At 43.2% G+C, this 21619-nt stretch overlaps 2 protein-coding genes across 2 annotated transcripts; both read left to right on the top strand.

Moving 5' to 3' along the window:
• The first annotated feature begins 1320 nt into the window (after positions 1-1320).
• On the top strand, positions 1321-5719 carry derl2 (derlin 2). The gene is made up of 7 exons (XM_034096361.1): positions 1321-1469; positions 1901-1966; positions 3346-3419; positions 3660-3753; positions 4531-4726; positions 4835-4925; positions 5185-5719. Exons 1-7 carry the CDS (start codon positions 1377-1379, stop codon positions 5288-5290), a joined length of 720 nt encoding a protein of 239 aa, XP_033952252.1. The 5' UTR covers positions 1321-1376; the 3' UTR covers positions 5291-5719.
• Positions 5720-6714: 995 nt separating this feature from the next.
• LOC117456230 (SWI/SNF-related matrix-associated actin-dependent regulator of chromatin subfamily B member 1-like) lies at positions 6715-21296 on the top strand. Its single transcript, XM_034096036.2, has 9 exons — positions 6715-7047; positions 7976-8087; positions 9081-9189; positions 12839-12976; positions 14147-14274; positions 14383-14549; positions 16398-16588; positions 16737-16868; positions 19157-21296. The coding sequence occupies exons 1-9, from the start codon at positions 6958-6960 to the stop codon at positions 19194-19196; spliced, it is 1107 nt and encodes a 368-aa protein (XP_033951927.1). The 5' UTR covers positions 6715-6957; the 3' UTR covers positions 19197-21296.
• The last annotated feature ends 323 nt before the right edge of the window (positions 21297-21619 follow it).

The raw sequence follows: 21619 nt of genomic DNA, 5'->3' as shown, positions 1-21619 counted from the left end.
TTTCGAGTCGATTGTGATTTATAAAGAGAAACCGGCGTAGGAAGTGCTGTATGCACTTTCCTCGCCGGTACGCAATGTTTGGTGAATCGGAAAATGTCGGAACATTCCTGTACCTTTTTTTTGGATTTCTACTACGTAAGCAACCTTCCCACGTGAATCCTACGCACGGCGTTATAAATGAGGCCCCAGGTGCTCTTTATTTTCTTATTTTTTTGGCGCACCAGTTATGTGCAGCCCTGCGGAGAGGTCGCGTTAACCGAATATTTTCCGTCTATGACGGATTTTTTTTAACAATAACGGAAAAATCTGAAAGCAGTCCGTCATTTTGACGGATTAGAACAAACTCGGAACAGCGCCAAAGTTTCCCCGCAGCGAGGCACTCCCGCGAGGTGCAGTGGGCATGCATAACACGGCGCTAACAGTTCACAAGCGTGCGCCCCCCGTTGACGGTTCACGACTGTGCTCTCTCCCCCCCCCCCGGTTGACAGTTCTCTCTCCCCCCCCCCCCCCGGAGTGTAAAGGCCGACGGGTAATACTGGATTTTGACGGACATTTTACGATCCTGTCTGTCAAAATGACGGGCAGTGACAAAGTCTAGCGCAACCTCTGAGATCCTCAAGGTCGCTTTGTGATAGTCTCTGGTTCCCTCAATAATGTCAAGGTTGTTATCGCCAATCTATATGCGCCCAACTGGGATGAAGAAGCATTCATGGGAAAGGTGATATCATTAAAAGGTCTGGGATGGCGCATTAGCGAGAGTGAACAATAGTACGTCCTGTGCCAGGCTCAATCTTACAACTAAAAGTTGTCCACCGTATCTATTACACCCACTCTAAACAAAAAATATTGACTGTATAAATGTAAACTCATTGTGCCTGACTCAATAAAAAAATATATAATAAAAAGAATAACCCATTCTGTCAGTGTGGTAGCCTACTTATGGATATAATTCTCGTGAGAATAAATATTTCCTTCTGGAACCCCTTCAAGATCCCCAGGGGGTCCCCAGGGGATACCTTTGCCCCATTTTGGGAACCCCTGCATTACAGTCAGTGGTGTAAAGTAACTAATTACATTTACTCAAGTACTGTAGGCTACTTAACTACATTTTTGCGAGACTTGTGACTTTACTTGAGTATTTCAATGTTTGGTATTTTAAATATATTTAGATGCTAATACTTTTACTTTATTAACATTTTTGAATGCAGGACTTGTACTTGTACTTCTCCACCTCTGATCACAGTAGCTCTATAGCCTATACAGTGTAGCGTTGCTGCTTGATATTCTGCAGATTTTGTGCCTGTGCCTGAACGCAACACCCTCGCCTTGTGGAATGACGTGTCAAGAAAGAGCCGGAAGCTTCCAGTCTGTCCAAAATGGCTTACCAGACCCTACAGCAGGAGTATTTACAGATTCCTGTTGTTACCCGGGCATATACAACCGCATGTGTCCTCACGACTGCTGCAGTGGTAAGACACATTCCCATGTTCTCTGTGTGCGTGTATGTGTGTGGGGGGGTTAGCCTGCTGTCGGCTAACATGGCAGGCTAACGTCGGTACTGAGCTGCTAGCTCGGTGCTGTAGCTCCAGCAGCTGAGGAGAGACGTGTCCCTGTGTGCTTCCTCAGGGGGTTACATATCTATGGTAGTCTCAGGGAAGCTCCGTGTGTCGCTCCCTGACAGCAGAGCCCTGTTATATATGAGCAGTGAGGCTCAGCGGGGCTCCTGGAGGGCTCGCTCTGTCTGTCTGTCTGTCTGTCTGTCTGTCTGTCTACGAAATCACAATTATGTTTTTGAGACTAGGGTTTAATGGTTTGATACTTTGCTTGGCTTTTTGTCAGATGAATATTAATGTCTGGATCATTATTGTCCAAAACATGTTCATTTTGTCTGTTCTCACAGCAACTAGAGATCATCACACCATTTCAGCTCTACTTTAATCCGGATTTGATTCTAAGGAATTACCAGGTGAGCAATCTGAACCGCTGCTCATCCTCAGCCTCTGCAGATCACACACAGAAACATTTCACACACTTCACACAGCCTTAATAACTCAGCTACCTGTCTAAATAAATATAGAATTGTTAACATTTAGCTGAAATGAAATTGCCTTCATGTGTCTACTACAGCTCCATAATTATGCTACATATATTGTCTGTAAATCGTGTCCTGTGGTGTCCTCCTAAGAAAAACTGAAACCTGAAGGGATACATTTCAATTGTATATGTTTGGTTTAATGATTGCATCTGTCTACGTAGCTTTATAATGACACAGCCAATCAAATCGAGCATAAAGCAGTTAGGTCTGCGGCCTATGACAACAACAGCCCCCATGAACTCTCCTGCCAAGTCTCCTTATCTCATGCACAACAACGTAACTATTGCCCATTGGCTACCTGTCAGCTGCTGTCAATCACACGCATGCACGCATGTACACACACACACACACACACACACACACACACACACACACACACACACACACACCTCTAGCTGGATGATATTGAAAGGAGCAGTTATTTTCTTCTATTTAATATATTAAAGACAATTCTAAATACTATCCACATCAATGTTTTCTACACAAATGATAACTTAATTAGATTTCAGAACAACAATAAGTTAAATCAATGTTATATGATATTACATTCAAACTGTAGTTTACCTAGATCAGTGGTCATCACCTGTGATTCAGACAAATACAATGAGTTATTATATCTGTCTTCAAACTACAGATTCTGATACACACTGCTGTGAGCCTGATAGTACCCTTCATGTCATGTGACCTGGCTCTCTGCAGCTCTTGGAACGCTCAGAGCTCAGGTAGTTAACACTGAAGAAGGCAGCATCGCTCCATTCAAAGCACCTCGCCCTCTGTTCCCACTGAGAGCAGCTAACAGCTGTAGCTCCAACAGGGTTTACATCCAGAGAGAAAGTCTTGACCGCCCGTCCCAACATGATGACTATGAACATAAACACCCAACATGCCCGTTGTGATCAGAGTGCATGCAGGTAGACATACAATCATTTCAGTTGTTGCCGTCCTGCAGCATCCACAGGCGCCATATTGTTTTCTTTTTCATCAGAGCACTACATTTATTGGTTGCTGTTTGGATCAATCGATGTTTATTTATATAGCCCAATATCACAAATGTTACATTTGTCTCAGTGGACTTCACAGTCTGGGAGTATTTCCACAGTTGAACTAAAACGTGTTTCTAAGATACACGACCCACCCTAGCTCTAGACACAGCCTATCAAACGTTTGAATGAAGGAAATGAGCAGGATTTGTTTGCTACTCTGTTTTTATCACGTACAGATGAATGTTCTCTTTCTTTCTCTTTTTGTAGGTATGGCGACTAATAACCAACTTCCTGTTTTTTGGTCCAGTTGGCTTCAATTTCCTGTTCAATATGATATTTCTGTATCCTTTTCACTTCCACGTCTCACTTAGTTTGCATGTGAAGTAGTTTCTGTTTCACAGGGAAGACGTGCTCGTGCTGTCTGACGTGGCAGGACGCTGTCAATATCATAGACTGTGCATAAAGTCAATATTACATCATCCAGATCCTAATAGGAGCAGTGATACGTCCACGTGTCAGTGGCACTGAGATGTGTTCAATGGCTGTGTTTCTGTGTAGATTTCCTTAACGCTTTGTTGCAGGTACAGATACTGCCGCATGCTGGAGGAGGGCTCCTTTAGGGGGCGCACGGCTGACTTTGTCTTCATGTTCCTCTTCGGGGGGCTTCTCATGACTGTATCCTTCCCAACAATGTTTCAATAAAAGATCACTCTCACATAGGTAGTGAGGTCTTTAGAGAACAATTCCACACCTTCTTAAGCAAGCATGTCGGCCACTTGGAGTATAGGTGGAAGAAATACTTTGGATTATTTACTTGGGTCAAAGTAGAAATACTACAGTGTATAAATACTCTGTTACAAGTAAAAGTCCTGCATACAAAATCTTACTTGGGCAAAAGTTGTTAAGGAAAGTACAAAAGTATTGGCATCAAAGGATAAAGTACTTTTTATGCGTAATGTCCCTTTTCAGAGTCTCCTATATTCGATGACTATTATTATTCATGCTTTACTGTGTTCATCACTGCTGGTAGAGGCAGAGCTCATTTAGTTTAAAAACAATTAGTTTAATATATTAACCTTTAATTATATGTAATAGTTTATGTATTTGTTTATCTATATGTTGTATTAGCAAATAATGTGAATCTGTGAAGTAACTAGTAATTCATTGTGTTGAATAAATATAGTGGAGTAAAAGTAAAACATGGGCTTCTAAATTGTAGTGGAAAGAAGTATGAAGTAGCATAAAATGGAAATACTTAAGTAAAGTACAAGTACCACAAAATGGTACTTTAGTACAGTTGTTGATTACTGACCAGTGCCCACCACTTACACGTCCCCAGCTCAGACAGCTCGGTGTCATGAAGCTGCTCCATGTCACCGACGTGTTTGAGTTCTCCCGTAACCCTCCATGTCCAAAGGCCTGCCCGTGCCGTGTTCTTTAACCGGCTTTCAGATATTTGGAACGTTTGTGAGTCTGGTGTTCCTGGGCCAAGCCTTCACCATCATGCTGGTGTACGTGTGGAGCCGGAGGAACCCCAACGTTCGCATGAATTTCTTCGGCCTGCTCAATTTCCAGGCACCCTTCCTACCCTGGGTGCTGATGGGATTCTCACTTCTGCTGGGCAACTCCATCATTGTGGATCTTTTAGGTACCTACTATTCCTATTGGCTGCAGCCATCATTCAGTGTTTCAGTGATGTGCTCAGATCCAGAGCGAGTTGTGGTGGTTGGTGTTAATGTGTTGAAACGTTCTCAAGGTATCGCTGTGGGCCATGTGTACTTCTTTCTGGAGGATGTGTTCCCCAACCAGCCGGGCGGTGGGAGATGGCTGAGGACCCCGTCCATCATGTGAGTCTCTATATGGATACAACTGATGACTGAAGATGTAACATAGAATGAAGTGTGGTAGAAGCTAGATAACAGGTGCAATGATATATTGCACACACTTACTGACAGATCCTAGTTAGAGTATTGTTCAATATATTATACACCCTACAATTTGAAAGTGTAGGAACATTTGAGTTTTCCTCTGAGGATCCTGAACCTTCTTAGGTTTGATTGATTGCTGCTCTAGTTCAGCGTTTACATCCTCCTCTGTCGCCCACAGAAAGATGCTGTTTGACACGCCAGAGGAAGATGCCAACTACAACCCCCTGCCGGAGGAGCGCCCGGGGGGGTTTGCCTGGGGAGAGGGGCAGCGCCTTGGAGGTTAAGCGGCCCCCAGGCGGTCCCTGTCCATCAGGTCACTTCCCAGGACATTCCCTCAGAGAGACGAAGGGACAAACATGGTCTTTGTTTCTGACTTGTTTGATTAGGTGTGGATGAAGAATGCCAAACAGCCAGAGCTGCTTTGAGATAACCGTCTGCTGTCTTTGTATTTGGGCTCCAATCATCCCCAGAAACTCTTCTTGAAGCAAGGTGGTTACTCTAAGACTGTTTAAGAGATGCAGCTCTGGAATGAGAGCCTCTAGGCTCAGGTGATGTTCGTCTTCATATAAAAATAAATAAATGGATATAAAACAACTGTCATATGAATGGAAAACATGACGGTGATAAAATAGCAAAGTGAATTTATTCAGATTGCGAGTGCATTTTTTTTCTCATTTACCTTTTAAAAAAAATAAATGTGTGTGGCAAATGAAGCTTTGGTTTTATCTCTTTGACCTGCTGCAGTTTGGCTGGAAGCCAAAGATGTCCCAGCAATGAGATGGACTGATTCATACGAACAACACGAGGGTCTCTTCTGTGACACTGCAGCTCTTTGTTGTACACAGATATCAGCATCTGTACCGTGTCCTCAACTTTAGCTTTTCATCATCCATCAGTTACGCTGAGTTAGCTTTGTATTCCTTTATACAAACAGCCTTAAATCAGATACAACTTACGCTGAACGGATGAGTCTCATGTGTACGACAACATCAGTGTGTGTTACCATGGATCCGGTTCACTGGCCATGCAGCATGTGGGAGTGGATTATAAACCCTGATGAAGAATGATTGGCTCTTGAGAAGGGTTCCAATAATGAAAGATATGTGGTGATGCATTTGTCGAATTGATAGTAGGAATTAACCCTTTATTGTCTTTATTGCTGTACTGAATCATAACATGTGGGCCTTTAATGTAGTTTCTACTAATCTGGGACTCTTGTAGAGCAGACTGAGATGAGCAATGGACTGTAATGAAGTGTTTGCTTTTTTATTTACAGGTGATAGTGTTAATATGTTGTTTTTTGAACTTCCCAATAATCTTAAAAACAGCTTTACACATAGTTTAATTTGTCTTTTACAGAATATCATTATAGATGCCATGGAAGCCAAGTTATTATCTTATCTGAAAATGCACTGTATTTCAAAATGATGTTAATATTTGTATATCATTTATGTACGTGCTTTGAGTGTCTTGTTTTGATCTTACTATTACAGCATTTTTATTGTATAAAGTACATTAGATGTATTTATCCTAAACGATATGGCAGATACACATTAAAGTTAACTTTATAACTTCACAGATGAGTTCAATGTGATCTCACTGTACATCAGTGGGGGCGCTAACGGGCTGTAGATATTGTTCCTCTACCTTGTAACGAAAGAGTAAGTCAAATGTTGCGTTCGAACATTCGGAAGACAGGGTTTCAGGGCTACATCATTGATGCGTTCATGGGTGATATTGCATATGCGGTCGTGTCCAACAGTGGCTTGAGTTAGTTGGAGTTTATCTTTCTGCAATTGTACATTTAGTGGGCAGTTGTAATGCTTCTATCTGGTGTTTGCTAAATTCAACAGATGAAGTGACATTTGATAGGAGGTACTCTTATTTCCCAGCTTTATTGTAGATCCCAAACGCATCTGAAAGAGCAGGCTTGCTTTAGCAAAGCGTAAAGATGCAACTGGCTCTAAGTAAAACGTTTGGCCAGAAACCAGTTAAATTTCAATTAGAAGAAGATGGAGATTTTTACATGGTTGGGTCAGAGGTATGTTATGTATCTTTTCATTAACTCTGAGTGCTTAGCTCCGTAATGTTAGCCTCGGTTATCTATTATTCTGGCTAGTTGATGCTAGCACGCTAACCAGCCCATAGATTCATAAACAAAGAAACACATGAAACCGACCGGGAGCTGCCGCTCAACGCAACATGTTCTATTCTGTTCGAAAGCTCATCAATAACAGCTAACAATATGAGCTGTTGCTGTTCTGCTATAGAGATGATAGCGTGAGATGCTATACCATTAAGTTGCATCAACATGAAGTAACGGTAACGTGCAATAGGGCAACTTACTTCCTTTGAGAATACATGTGTTATCCCCTGTTTTTGATATTGATATGGTTCATCATGTGAACATTGAAACCACTTAAGATGTTAATTTTTAAGCAATATAATGCTTTTCATTAATGTCCACAGTAGTAAACTGTACTTCATGTACATTCTAAACCTTCACCTATTGGACAGTGGTGAAATGTACTCAAGTAATGTACTTTAGTATGATTTTGGGGTACTACAGTTTATGTCACTTTGTACTTCTTCTTCTTCTTCTTCACTACATACACTACAGGTATGTTGTGTGTATGAGAAGTTCCTGTGAACAGCTGGTCCCAAAACACCTCTGCTCAATATGTCTTTCAAAGCAGAGAAACACTTGGCAATCAGTCATTCATGTTTTTATAGTTGAAATCATACTTTATTAATACATGATGTACTTTATATATTTCCTGTTGATCAGATTCCAAAACAGTTATTCATTTTAATTAGAAGTATTGAAAATGTAGATAACCCTGTTTATTATCTTCCTGATAACCAGAGAACCATATGGTTTTATTTCATTTTAAGAGAAGATTTGTGTTTCTTGAGGTTTTTATTTTCTATTTGTTTGTTATTGTTTTTCATTTTGGTTTGGTCTCCAGGTTGGAAACTACCTGCGTATGTTCAGAGGATCTCTGTATAAGAGATACCCATCTTTATGGAGGAGGCTGGCCTCAGTGGAGGAGAGGAAGAAGATCGTAGCATCGTCACACGGTGAGTCTCTTTGGGGTTTCTACACCGGATACTGATAAACTCATTATGGGCCACTTCTAGTCTGAACGCTCCATAGGTCTATCCTGTGTGACCATTCTGCTATAAACAGTTTTCATATTAAAGTGAGTATTCAACCTAAACACTATCTGAAGGGTATGTGTAAGGTAAAAACATCTTAATATATTAGATTTTCTTTTACACCAACAGCCAGTTTCAGATTTGACTTTATCAGTGAATCTGCTGAGCTGCTGGTTACCATGGAAGATAGTGGTCACCAGCTAACAGACCATCCAAAGAAATCAGGATAATCAGGCGCCTTAGTTACAACTATAAATGTAGCCATGACAGAGGTGGAGAAGTACTCAGATCTTGTACTTGAGTAAAAGTAGAAGTACCAGAGTATAGGAATACTCTGTTACAGTAAAAGTCCTGCATTCAAAATGTTCCTCAAGTAAAAGTATAAAAGTATTCTCATCAAAATATAGTGAAAGTAGCGACAGTAAAAGTAGTCGTTGTGCAGATTGGTCCATGTCAGAATAATATATATGATATGTTTTATAATGATTGATCATGAAAGTGTTCTCAAAGCTGGTGAAGGTGCAGCTAGTCTGAAGTACTTTGTAGACTGCAGGGTAGCTGGTGGATTTACTCCAGGTGGAACTGAAATACTCAATTCCAGAAAAAGTACCTACAAATTGTATTTAGGTAGTGTACTTGAGTAAATCTACTTAGGTACTTAACACCACTTGTGTGTGTGTGTGTGTGTGTGTGTGTGTGTGTGTGTGTGTGTGTGTGTGTGTGTGTGTGTGTGTGTGTGTGTGTGTGTGTGTGTGTGTGTGTGTGTGTGTGTGTGTGTGTGTGTGTGTGTGTGTGTGTGTGTGTGTGTGTGTGTGTGTGTGTGTGTGTGTGTGTGTGTGTGTGTGTGTGTGTGTGTGTGTGTGTGTGTGTGTGTGTGTGTGTGTGTGTGTGTGTGTGTGTTCTATCTATCTGCAGCCACCAGTGTCACTCTGCTGAAGGCATCAGAGTGTGAGGAGATCTTTGAGGGGAATGATGAGAAATACAAGGCGGTGTCCATCAGCACAGAGCCCCCGGCGTACCTCAGGTAAAGCTGACTTATTGGTTCTGTTATAATTACACTTTCCCCCCCTTGCTGTATATGTAGGTGTTATCCAAACCTGTACCTTGCACGGCAACCATCAAGAGACCCTCCATACTTTTCTCTGCACTGACATTAGTTCTACCATAGATGGATAGAGGTTAAAGAGAAACCGCACTAAAACCCAAAAACTCATGAAGGGAGAGTTCCAAAACCTGTCATCATCATTTCATCGCAATTATACCAGTAAGCCCACATGAATAACTGCAGGTGGGCAACAGGAAGGCGTCCCGACTTTTACGTCGCCTGCGTCGGCTACGCCGCCTGCCTACGCCGCCTGCCTACGCCGCCTGCCTACGTACACACCGCAAAGACTGCAGTCGACGAGTGGCAATAACTGTCCTTACCAGCAGGCAGCGGTAGTGTGTATTCGTCATACAAAAGAGGCAACAGCCAATCAGAGTGATTTCTTTGGCCGACTGTTGAATGTTGAATCGGCCGCGGGAGGTGTGCAAATGTGCCGTAAAGCAACGACGGTGCGGGACACACCAACCTGAGTAGGGCGCCGCGAATGCCCGACTGCCTCTGACGGCCTCTGACTCCCAAAATCAGGGAGGTGTGTCAGGGCCTTTAGATCTGATTACCTGATATTGAACTGTTGGTTCTGATTGTTTTAGAGCGTGCAAGAATTCAGGATGTCTTACTTTTTTCTTGGGAATCCTTTAACTTTATGGAAGTACATAATTGCTTGTGCAATAGTGCAGGGCAATGCGGCTTCAAATAATATCTTGTGTGTATATACAGGGGGGCAAAAAAGTATTTAGTCAGCCACCAACTGTGCAAGTTCTCCCACTTCAAAAGATGAGAGGCCTGTAATGTTCCTCCTAGGTACACTTCAACTATGAGAACAGAATGGGGGGAAAGAATCCAGGAAATCACATTGTAGGATTTTTAATGAATGAATTGGTAAATTCCTCGGTAAAATAAGTATTTGGTCACCTACAAAGAAACAAGATGTCTGGCTCTCACAGACCTGTAACTTCTTCTTTAAGAGCCTCCTCTGTCCTCCACTCGTTAACTGTATTCATGGAACCTGTTTGAACTCGTTATCAGTATAAAAGACACCTGTCCACAACCTCAAACAGTCACACTCCAAACTCCACTATGGCCAAGACCAGAGAGCTGTCAAAGGACACCAGAAACAAAATGGTAGACCTGCACCAGGCTGGGAAGACTGAATCTGCAATAGGTAAGCAGCTTGGTGTGAAGAAATCAACTGTGGGAGCAATTATTAGAAAATGGAAGACATACAAGACCACTGATAATCTCCCTCGATCTGGGGCTCCACGCAAGATCTCACCCCGTGGGGTCAAAGTGATCACAAGAACGGTGAGCAAAGATCCCAGAACCACACGGGGGGACCGAGTCCATGACCTGCAGAGAGCTGGGACCAAAGTAACAAAGGCTACCATCAGTAACACACTACGCCGCCAGGGACTCAAATCCTGCAGTGCCAGACGTGTCCCCCTGCTTAAGCCAGGACATGTCCAGGCCCGTCTGAAGTTTGCTAGAGAGCATTTAGATGATCCAGAAGAGGATTGGGAGAATGTCATAAGGTCAGATGAAACCAAAATAGAACTTTCTGGTAAAAACTCAACTAGACGTGTTTGGAGGAGAAAGAATGCTGAGTTGCATCCAAAGAACACCTACTGTGAAACATGGGGGTGGAAACATCATGCTTTGGGGCAGTTTCTGCAAAGGGACCAGGACGACTGATCCGTGTAAAGGAAACAATGAATGGGGCCATGTATCGTGACATAATAATTAATTAATAATAATTACTCTGTAGCTATGTTAGCTTGACAATAAAGAACCTTGAACCTTGTCAGTAGTTTATAACTGACAAATTCTTCCTCACTATTGACAATTCCACAGTCTCCCCCTCCCCCCAAGTTAAGAGTCTGGGTGTCATCCTTGACAGCACCTTATCATTTGAAGCTCACATCAACAACATCACTCGATCTGCCTACTTCCACCTCCGCAATATTAACCGCCTCCGCCCGTCACTCACACCCAACAGCACCGCCATCCTCGTCCACGCCCTTGTTACGTCCCGTATCGATTATTGCAACTCCATCCTCTCTGGTCTTCCTCAGAAATCCCTACGTAAGCTCCAACAGGTCCAAAACTCAGCCGCCCGTATCATCACCAGAACTCCTTTCATTAATCATATCACTCCGGTTCTCCAACAACTCCATTGGCTCCCCGTTAAGCAGCGCATAGACTTCAAAGTGCTGCTCCTCACCTTCAAGGCCCTTCACACTCTCGCACCTCCATATCTCTCTGAGCTCCTTCACATCTACACTCCCTCTCGTACTCTCCGATCCTCCTCTGCCTTCCAACTCATTGTACCTTCTGCCCGCCTGATCACCATGGGGTCACGAGCCTCCAGCCACTCTGCCCCCCGTCTCTGGAACTCTCTCCCACAAGACATCCGCAATATGGACTCACTCCCAACCTTCAAATCCAGCCTGAAAACACACCTTTTTAAACTGGCATATTCCATTTCTTAATCTCTGCTAAACTGATTGTTGTTTTTAATTTTTTAAGTCTTGTATTACTGTGTGCTCTTCTTTAATTATGCTCTGTAAGGTGTCCTTGAGAGTTTTGAAAGGCGCCCATAAATAAAATGCATTATTATTATTATTATTATTATTATAGAATAACATTTAAAAAAGAACTATAAATAGTCAAACCAGAGAAACTGGACATTTTGCAGTGGACCAGAGCTGTATATACAGTATCTCGAGTAGGGATGCTCCGATCGCCAATTTTGTGGCCGATCGGGAATCAGTATCGGCCGATACCGATCAAGTGGGCGGGGCCTATGGGGATCTTCCATTTAAAGTGATGTTTAAAACTCAGTTATGCTCATTCACTGGCGCATCCACAAACAACAACCAACATAATTATTACATTCAAATGATGTACGTTATTCAAGTTTACATTAACTTTGGATGATCACACGGGAGACATGAGCGGAAGCGCTCTCTTTTCCTCTCTCTCTCTCTCTCCCCCTCTCCTGACAGCCTGTCAGTATCTCATGCAGCTCACTGATCCAGTAACGAGTGACCCGACAGTGAAGAATAAATATATGTATAACTAGTTTAGCTTGTTCCAGAGGTAGATCAAACGGCTAAGTGTGTTAGGTCTAACTCTTGTGTGTTTCGCTCCGCTCACCGGTCCGTCACAGCGGGCGGAGCTGCAGGATTTCTGGCGAGCTTGTTTTGCCGCGCACAGAGAAAAGTGTCATGCATTTTGTGTCATGCATTTTACGTCATGCGATCGGTTCTCGCGATCGCCATTTTTAGAAAGCACCGATCGATCGGCAGAGAGTGAGTATCGGCCGATATCGATCGGCTGCCGATCAATCGGAGCATCCCTAATCTTGAGTGTGCGTGCCTCAGTCCGTCCGTCCTGCATTTAACCCGGCCTGCTTTTAAAGCATAACTATATTATTCAATATAGAATCTAATTAAAGACAAATAAATCTTGTGATATTGCACCTAAATTATATTTTAATATACTGGATATATTCAATACATCATCCACCCATTTGTATTACCCTTGTCAACATCGTGTGTCCTTCTCTCAGAGAGCAGAAGGGCAAGAGGAGCAGTCAGTGGGTGCCCACCCTGCCCAACAGCTCCCACCACCTGGATGCTGTGCCCTGCTCCACCACCATCAACCGCAACCGCATGGGCCGGGACAAGAAGAGGACCTTCCCCCTGTGGTGAGACAGCTGTGGCTTTGCACTCTGAGCTGCTGTTAATCCAACCTCATTGTGTCATGTACAGAGTTTACATACAGTCACATTCTGTAAGATAACGAAGAAGTACAATTAGCCCTCTCAGATTGTATGGAAACAAAATTCCAGTTCTAAACAAATATTCCAGCCACTGTTTGATATGAGAGCAAAGAACTGGTACTTCGGACAGGGCAACCAGGGCAACCTCAGTATCATCAAGTACATCAATGGTTTTTCAAAGAGGGCCTGATTTGATAATGTGAATATGCCCGGGGGCCATTGTCCCTTCTGACATGTTCTAAACATAAAAAGAACATACATACACACTGTTATATCACAATTTCTATTGTCACATGTATCTTTATTTTTCAAAAGACAATATAACTAAATATAAGCCACTCAGGCAAGCGTGAACAATCCTAAAAACAAATTCATATCTGGAGAGTCAGATAACATTGAACAGACTATAGGAAATACCTTAACCCCTCACACCAGATACTGATTGGTTTTCGGACCCCCGCAGACCCCCCCCAATAAAGCAAAACTGCACGTTTCAGAGTGGCCTTTTATTGTGGCCAGCCTAAGGCACACCTGTGCAATAATCATGCTGTCTAATCAGCATCTTGATATGCCACACCTGTGAGGTGGGATGGATTATCTCGGCAAAGGAGGAGAAGTGCTCACGATCACAGATTGTTTCAGATTTGTGAACAATATTTGAGAGAAATGGTTATTTTGTGTTTATAGAAAATGTTTTAGATCTTTGAGTTCATCTCATGAGAAATGGGAGCAAAAACAAAAGTGTTGCATTTATATTTTTGTTCAGTGTAAGGCCGAAGCTGCGGGCCGTATTAAATCTGACGGCGGGCCAGACTTTGAACATACCTTAGTGACATTATGACCTGGAACAACAGCGTGTCTCTTATGAATCTTATACTCTATATGTACAGTATTTATTTCACCATTCTAAATACTAGTGTGTGGAGGTTTCTATCAGGGAAACTGCAGCATATTAAAGGTAGAGGAAGCGGTGAACAAAGGCCATGTTCACAAGTTGTCCTGAAAGTAGTTTGAACGGTCAGAAACATGTGAGTGTTGTATTCTAGAGACGTGTGGAACCATCTTTAGACACTGATGCTGTCGTTGTCTGCCCAGCTTTGATGACCACGACCCCGCAGTGATCCATGAGAACGCAGCGCAGGTGGAGGCGCTGGTTCCCATCCGGCTGGACATGGAAATCGATGGACAGAAACTGAGAGATGCCTTCACTTGGAACATGAATGGTATAAGTGCTAGCTTGACAACATCCAAAAGAATCCCGATAGGGAAGTTAGTAATATTTGTTATTTGATTTGAGAGCTTTGTCTCACCTCCTCTCTCTGCCCCCTCAGAGAAGCTGATGACCCCGGAGATGTTTGCAGAGATCTTGTGTGATGACCTGGACCTGAATCCTCTGGCCTTCGTCCCCGCCATCGCCTCCGCCATCCGTCAGCAGATCGAGTCGTACCCCAACGACGGCATCCTGGAGGAGCAGCAGGACCAGAGGGTCATCATCAAAGTGCGTGCTGGGCCAAACAACCTAAAATCACATCTCAAAGACTCCCATTGACATAGAGTCCACATAGCAGCGGCCGAGTTTCAACAAGAAAATACTCCCAGTGCTTTTTAATTGTTTCTATGACAACAATATCTTAATATCGTAAATTAAGTTGTTAAAGAGAGAGGAAACAAAGACACACACTGCTGCTGCAGGATTAAGTTGGTAAGACATGAGCCGCTTTCACACCAAGTACTTTGCCGTACTTAGTTCCCAGCACTAAGGCCCCGGCCACACGAGGACGATAACGGTCGTTTGCGTTACTGTTTAGTGTCATATAGACCGTTCAGCCACACGAGGACGACAGAATACGGCACTAAACGACTACGGTAACGATAACGGGTCCCAAGGTGGATAGAACGGCATACGCAACGCTCTGGGGGGTCCAACGGCTCCGTGTGTACGCCCTATACGATCATTTTCTGATAATGATGAGGCAATAGCCCCGCCTCTCCCCACCTCTGCTGCTCACCCCCGCGTCAAAGTAAACTGCACACTGAATTCAGATTATTTATCTTTCTCTCGATATGGACCTAAACGCGAGTGAAGTCTAATCTGACAGGACGGAGACACGCAGCTCTGCTCACCTGCAGCTCCTCCCGCTGCAGCAACACACACACTTCAAGTCAGATCATCGCCCTTAGCTATTTTAATTACCTCTCAAACTACCTAAGCTAGTTATAAATATGTTTATTTTTTACTGTCGGCCGGGTCACTCATTACTGGATCAGCTGCTGCATGAGACAGACACTGACGCTGTCCAAAGAGAGGGAGGAAAAAGAGAGGCTCCGTGTATTTTATTATTATATTATAGAGTCGTTATTCATTTGTTTTAAAGCTCAATAAATAACAAAGAAGACCTTTGACCGGCACTTTTATCATTTTGTCCGGAAGATTTAAACTTTAATACACGTTGACTGGCGAAAAACTGCCCGGTTCCCTCGGCCCCCACCGCGGAGAATAAACAGAAGGGTAACCATGACAACCATGCTTCTTCGCTGCTTTTGTGGAGGATGTTACAGCGCCACGTACAGGCTCGGCATATGTACTGCAGCTTCTCCAGCGGTTGGAGCTAAACGGAGCGGTCTCGTGTGGACAGACACTATCCGGATAACTATTGCGTGTGGACGGAAGCCTTTTTTGCGTTTGCGTTATCGTCCTTGTGTGGCCGGGGCCTTAGTTCCCAGCACTTAGTACCCCCATGGAACTAAGAGCGTTCACACCGGAATAAGACCCTGAGGGAAGATTACTCAAATGAAGCCGCTGACGTCACTTCTTCTTCTTCTGCTTTGGGTTTACTGGCAGGCTGCAAACCACTTCACGGCGTATACTGCCACCCGAAGTCCCCGGCCGGAAGTCCCCGGAGTTGGGGACTGGCTTCAGTAGAAGCTGCTGGGAGTCCCAGCAGCTTCTACTGAAGCCTTCCGAGTAAATCGCCAGAACGCCGACACCTCCTCATCTCCACCGCTCCCATGTTTTCTTTTGTGCTGCCATAAGTTAGTCTCTCTGAGTTTCTGCGCTGGGCTAATGCTAATGCCAGCAAATACAATGACGGCCTCACAAAACTTTTCCGAGTTTTACGGGGCGTGGTTTGCATTCCGCCCAGCCAATCAGAAATTTGAACTTTTTTGTCCCCAGGAAAGTACTTGCTCTCTAGCAGGGACTAAAAAGGGGGACAAAGTTCTCATGAACTAAGTTCTCGTTTGGTGTGAACGCAAAATCCCAGGAACTATCGGAACTAAATGGGAAAAGTACTCCGGTGTGAAAGCGCCTATGGGAGTGTTCATAATGTGTGTCTGTTTTCCTCAGCTGAACATACACGTGGGGAACATTTCTCTGGTGGACCAGTTTGAGTGGGACATGTCTGAGAGAGAGAACTCCCCCGAGTCCTTCGCCCTGAAGCTGTGCTCTGAGCTGGGTCTGGGGGGGGAATTTGTTACCACCATCGCCTACAGCATCCGCGGTCAGATCAGCTGGCACCAGAGGACCTACGCCTTCAGGTATCAGTATGAAATATGTTTCATTAGCAATACATGTACATGTCACTGCATTTGGAGGCCCAGTTTATCTGAGCGAGGGCTCTCATTCCCGTCTTTCTATATTTACCCTTTGCTGATTCATTGCTGCCATGCTTGTGTTTGCTCGCAGTGAGAACCCCCTCCCGACAGTAGAGATAGCCATCCGCAACACAGGAGATGCAGACCAGTGGTGCCCCCTGCTGGAGACCCTCACAGACGCTGAGATGGAGAAGAAGATCCGAGACCAGGACAGGAATACCAGGTGAGACAGAAACAGAGAGAATTAAAGACAACGGAACTACTGTGAAGCAATCAGAAAATGTTTGATTGAAGGAATTACAATCATAAAGTAAACATACTATACTTTTAAAGGAAAATACATTTAATTGTAATCAGCGTTTCCGCCAGGGGGGCGTCTCGGCGTCATTTAACAAAAAAAATAATAATTTGAGAGAAGATCGAGAGTTTTTATGGCTTGAAATGGCGAAAAGGAAAAAGGACAAGGACATCCCTCTGTTGGAGGGGCAAAGGAGTCTGGTGGGATTATTTTCGACGCCAGCAAAGCGCGTTCCTGTGATGGAAAAAAACAAAACGCCGCCGCATCTTCCAAGGACCATGCCAGGAGGGGTGTCCCTGTCGGCAGGGAGATAGTATAAGGGACGGCGCAATTCATTCGTAACCCCCGCACTCTCGAGGTGGACGCCCTCTCAGCCCAGGGGCCTCATTTATAAAGGGATATACGCTCAGAAAATGGCGTACGCCAGTTTCTACGCAATGTTTGCGATTTATAAAATACTAACTTGACGGGAAAACGTGCGGTCCTCCACGCAAACTCTAACCCATGCGTACGCACTAAGCACAACAACGGGAGAGACGAGAAACTGCGACACCGTTGGCAGAAGGAAGAATGGAGAAAAATGTGTGGAAATAATACCATAAATAAAACGTTACCTCTCATTTATCATATATGAAGAATTCATTTTCAAACATTGATTAAAGCCAATCTTAAAATGATTTAACAAACGCCTGTTTGCGACTCCTCAGTGCACACAAACATAACTTGGAGAAATAAATAAATACGGATATGTTATTTAAAACCACCTCGAATATGTTGTGTTAATGTTATGAAATGTTTTCTCATAAATGATGCGGTAAGCATGAGGACAGAATTACGTCTAAACTGACGCCGTTTTGCATTTCTATAGGTTGTAGATACGAGCATTAATCGTGTTTTATGCCGTTTGCCAAGACTTGATAAGTCGCTCTTAAAACACAGGAGGTATGGAACATAAGAACACCATATGTGGTCAATTGTACAGCTAATATAACACAACACATTAGTTGTATTTCCTCTAACTGGTGGATATAGAGTTGCTGCGGGGGGGGGGGGGTTGAGATGCACAGGCTGCAGTGGAGACGCTGCGCACAGCTGATCGACAGCTGGGACACAAACCACCAAATACAAAAACATAATTCAGATCCAGTCGTCATGACTCCACTCCGGAGGGATTCCCCGATCACTTCTTACAGTTTCTCATCAAGGGGGGGGGGGGGTCTCCTGTCCCCGGCACAAACACACTGCCTGAGGAAGGATGTGTGTATTTATTTTGTCATGAACCTTTTTCGGACAACTTATTTATTTATTTTGGTGACGATCCGACCTCCATGCTGCTACTCTGGTTCAAACGGCATCTACCAAACAATATGATTTATCTCCACCTCCCAAAAATAACCAGAATCTGACGCGGTGTGAGACGTCTTTTTTAGCTGTTCTGTCCTCATTTCCTACTCTCCTTCATAAAGTCAGTCAGAATGAATGAATGGGCGTTTCTTTGACTATTTATAGGCAAATCTGGGCGTTACGTGAAGCCCGCAAAAGCTGCACCGCATTTCGAGTCGGGTGTGATTTCTAAAGGGAAACTGGCGTAGGAAGTGCTGTACACACTTTCCTCGCCGGTGCGCAATGTTTGGTGAATCGGAAAATGTCGGAACATTTCTGTTCCTGTTTTTTGGATTTCTACTACGTAAGCAACCTTCCCACGTGAATCCTACGCACGGCGTTCTACACGAGGCCCCAGGTCTGGCGGAAACACTGATTGTCATAGTAAAACTTCATTAACTGGTGATGCAGCAGACTTTCATTATATAATAAACTTAGCCGATAGTTGGCAATCAGGCATTGTGACCACTCTGAGATAAACTAGTAGTGTTCATTGAACTGGTTTCTCCACTCCAACTCTTTCATTGCTGCCGCTGTTTTAAAGATAAATGTCCTAATATTCAGGTTTCAGACACGTTAATAATTCTTTATATCCATTAAATGATTTATCGTTGCCATGGTGAATAGTGGTCAGAGCTCCATGATAATGGCTTTCTTCATTAACCACACTAGCATCTAACTCTATGAATGTATTAATTACAAATATTCTTTAGAACAGACCACAATTGAAATACTCCAAATCGTTCACCGTATAGTTAAAATCATGATCCATCAGATCATTCCAACACTTTAGAGAATCCTTGAAGTAATGTGAATGAAATGTTTTCCAGGCGTATGAGAAGACTGGCCAACACCGCTCCGTCCTGGTAGAGGCCCAAGGACTACTGTTACTGAAGAAGCAACACACACACACTCACTCACGCACACACTCACACACTCACGCACACACTCACACACACACGCACGCACACACTCACGCACACACTCACGCACACACACACACTCACACACACACTCACGCACACACACTCACACACACACACACACACTCACGCACACACACTCACACACATGCACACACACACACTCACGCACGCACACACACTCACACACTCACTCACACACAAACACTCACGCACACACACACTCACACACACACATGCGCACATACACACACATGCGCACACGCACGCACGTACGTACAAAAACACACACGCGCACACACACATCTCACTGACTAAAACACATTAAGGCATTCCTCTACACACAGTCATCAGAACACTTTAACACCTGTCAGCTGGTGTTGCAGGAGGTTTATCTGACTGTTACAGAACTGTTACACACACACCATGAAACACTCACTGCACATGTCTAGTGGAAACAATATATATGATAGAGATGAAGAGCGTTTGTGTAACATGAGGGTGGCTCTTACAAAAGGAATTGTAAATTCTTCAGACCTGGATGGCATGTGGCAACAGCTCAGTGGAAATGCATTACAGATGTTTTCACAGCGAGCATCCTGAACAGATGAAAAGGAAAATAAGTGTAAATGGGTTAAGAGTATCTGTTTGGAATAAGACCTATACATGTTGATGTTCCATATGTCCAGCAGCTGGAATTACTAAGGCTGGGTAATCAAAGGGATCATTTTGAGATCAATACATCTGTATAGTCTAGCTGCCAGCTCATAGTCGGTGTCCTGTTGTGAACCTGGAAATGTTGAGTATCCCAAAGTTTTATGTTAGAAATGTATAGTAGCGGTCTCCAGCATATAGAAACTAGCAGATGCTAACCTGCATATGTTGGGTCATTTGCACAATTAGCATAAGTTGCGTTAGCTGGCATTATGCAGACAAAATGAATACAAATGGCTTTGCCGATTTGGACAACTTTGGAGTGGTTTTTGAGGTTATGAGGACATTGAATCAAATTCTGAAATGTTCAGGATCCAAAATGGCAGTTTTATCCAGAAAGTGGCCATATATCTGCCCCTGGGAGTTTTGATTAACTTGGGGTCAATTTTAAAGTCAGAGACTGATTTGACATCCGGCAGTTTCTATGTGCTGGGGACCTGTACTATACATTTCTATCATAAAACGTTGGGGTACTCAACATTTCCGGGTTCACAGTGCTGGCAAGTAGACTATTAGTCATTTTCGAGAAAAAACATAAAGGGTCACTCAATAACTTTAGATTCTTCTTTGTCATATATAATTGTAAACTGAATGGCTTTGGTCGGCTGTCGGACCGAAATGTGAAGATGTTACCATGGGCTCCAAGGAGGTTGTAGGGAGCCTTTTTTTACTATTTCTTTAAAGACTATACAATATTATCCAGCACCAAAGTATTGATGTGCACGGGCACATCAATACTTTGGTGCTGGATACCCAAAATGGCTACATGATGTGTAGACTATTGGAACCATTTGAAAAGTGCAGTAATCTACGTAAGTAAATCCCACACACTCCAATGAATGTTAGTGAGCCACTTCACAGTGATGTTGAGAACTTCTGTACTGTGGCAGGTGTTATGTTCATACCTGACAGAAATAACCAGTGTGTGTCAAATGAAACTCAAACACTAACTGGTGATGTTAGCGGCAGTAGCTGAGAGCTGTTAGGTGCCTGCAGCCAATCAGAGGGCTGATTTGATTTCTGCATGCAGACTCCTGATCTTACTTCCAGATTGTGATCAGGTGCACCAGGGTTTATTTGCATGCATAAATCTAAATATAGGTAGATGATACTGTAACCCTGAGCATGAGGGCCTCACAGTGTCTCAGACTGCTGCCTCTTGTAGCTGACAAGAACCAATGGTGTCTTTTAAAGTGATGATTTCCAACTTGAACATATTCCAGAGAATGATGTTAAAATATCTACTGTCACTTGTTTTTTGTAAAATTGCTTTACCTTTATAGTGTACTTCTTTTTTTATATGAAAATGACAATAAAGAAATAACAAATGTTATTCAGTTGTGTTTTACATTTTGATATTGTACTAATTTCTCTGAACCATGAAATTAATAACTTTATCAATTTGGTTATGCTTATGTGTTAGTCTTACTTTTTAAAACAATAGATGAAAGTTAATAACTGAACTGTTTTTAAAGAAATGTCATCTCTGAGAGCTGACGGTGCAGCGGTGAGAATGACCCCGCAGCAGTGTTGGGCAAGTTACTTTTAAAAAGTAACTAGTAATAGTTATAGTTACTGCTCTCAAAAGCTAGTTACTTTATTAGTTACTAAATTATAAAAGTAACTAGTAACAAGTTACTTTACTTTAAAAATACA

The sequence above is a fragment of the Pseudochaenichthys georgianus genome, chromosome 12, assembly GCF_902827115.2.
Source record: "Pseudochaenichthys georgianus chromosome 12, fPseGeo1.2, whole genome shotgun sequence".
NCBI classification, from domain to species: domain Eukaryota; kingdom Metazoa; phylum Chordata; class Actinopteri; order Perciformes; family Channichthyidae; genus Pseudochaenichthys; species Pseudochaenichthys georgianus.
The sequence above is the reverse complement of the archived record's forward strand: the minus strand, read 5'-3'. Positions and strand labels throughout refer to the sequence as shown.

Bases quoted from the DNA above. Each gene is read 5' to 3' on its own strand.
- derl2 (XM_034096361.1), top strand. From the start codon at position 1,377: ATGGCTTACCAGACCCTACAGCAGGAGTATTTACAGATTCCTGTTGTT. The intron at 1,967-3,345 runs GTGAGCAATCTG...CTCTTTTTGTAG, and splicing joins TGATTCTAAGGAATTACCAG to GTATGGCGACTAATAACCAA. The intron at 4,926-5,184 runs GTGAGTCTCTAT...TGTCGCCCACAG, and splicing joins CTGAGGACCCCGTCCATCAT to AAAGATGCTGTTTGACACGC.
- LOC117456230 (XM_034096036.2), top strand. From the start codon at position 6,958: ATGCAACTGGCTCTAAGTAAAACGTTTGGCCAGAAACCAGTTAAATTT. The intron at 9,190-12,838 runs GTAAAGCTGACT...TCCTTCTCTCAG, and splicing joins GAGCCCCCGGCGTACCTCAG to AGAGCAGAAGGGCAAGAGGA. The intron at 14,275-14,382 runs GTATAAGTGCTA...CTGCCCCCTCAG, and splicing joins CTTCACTTGGAACATGAATG to AGAAGCTGATGACCCCGGAG.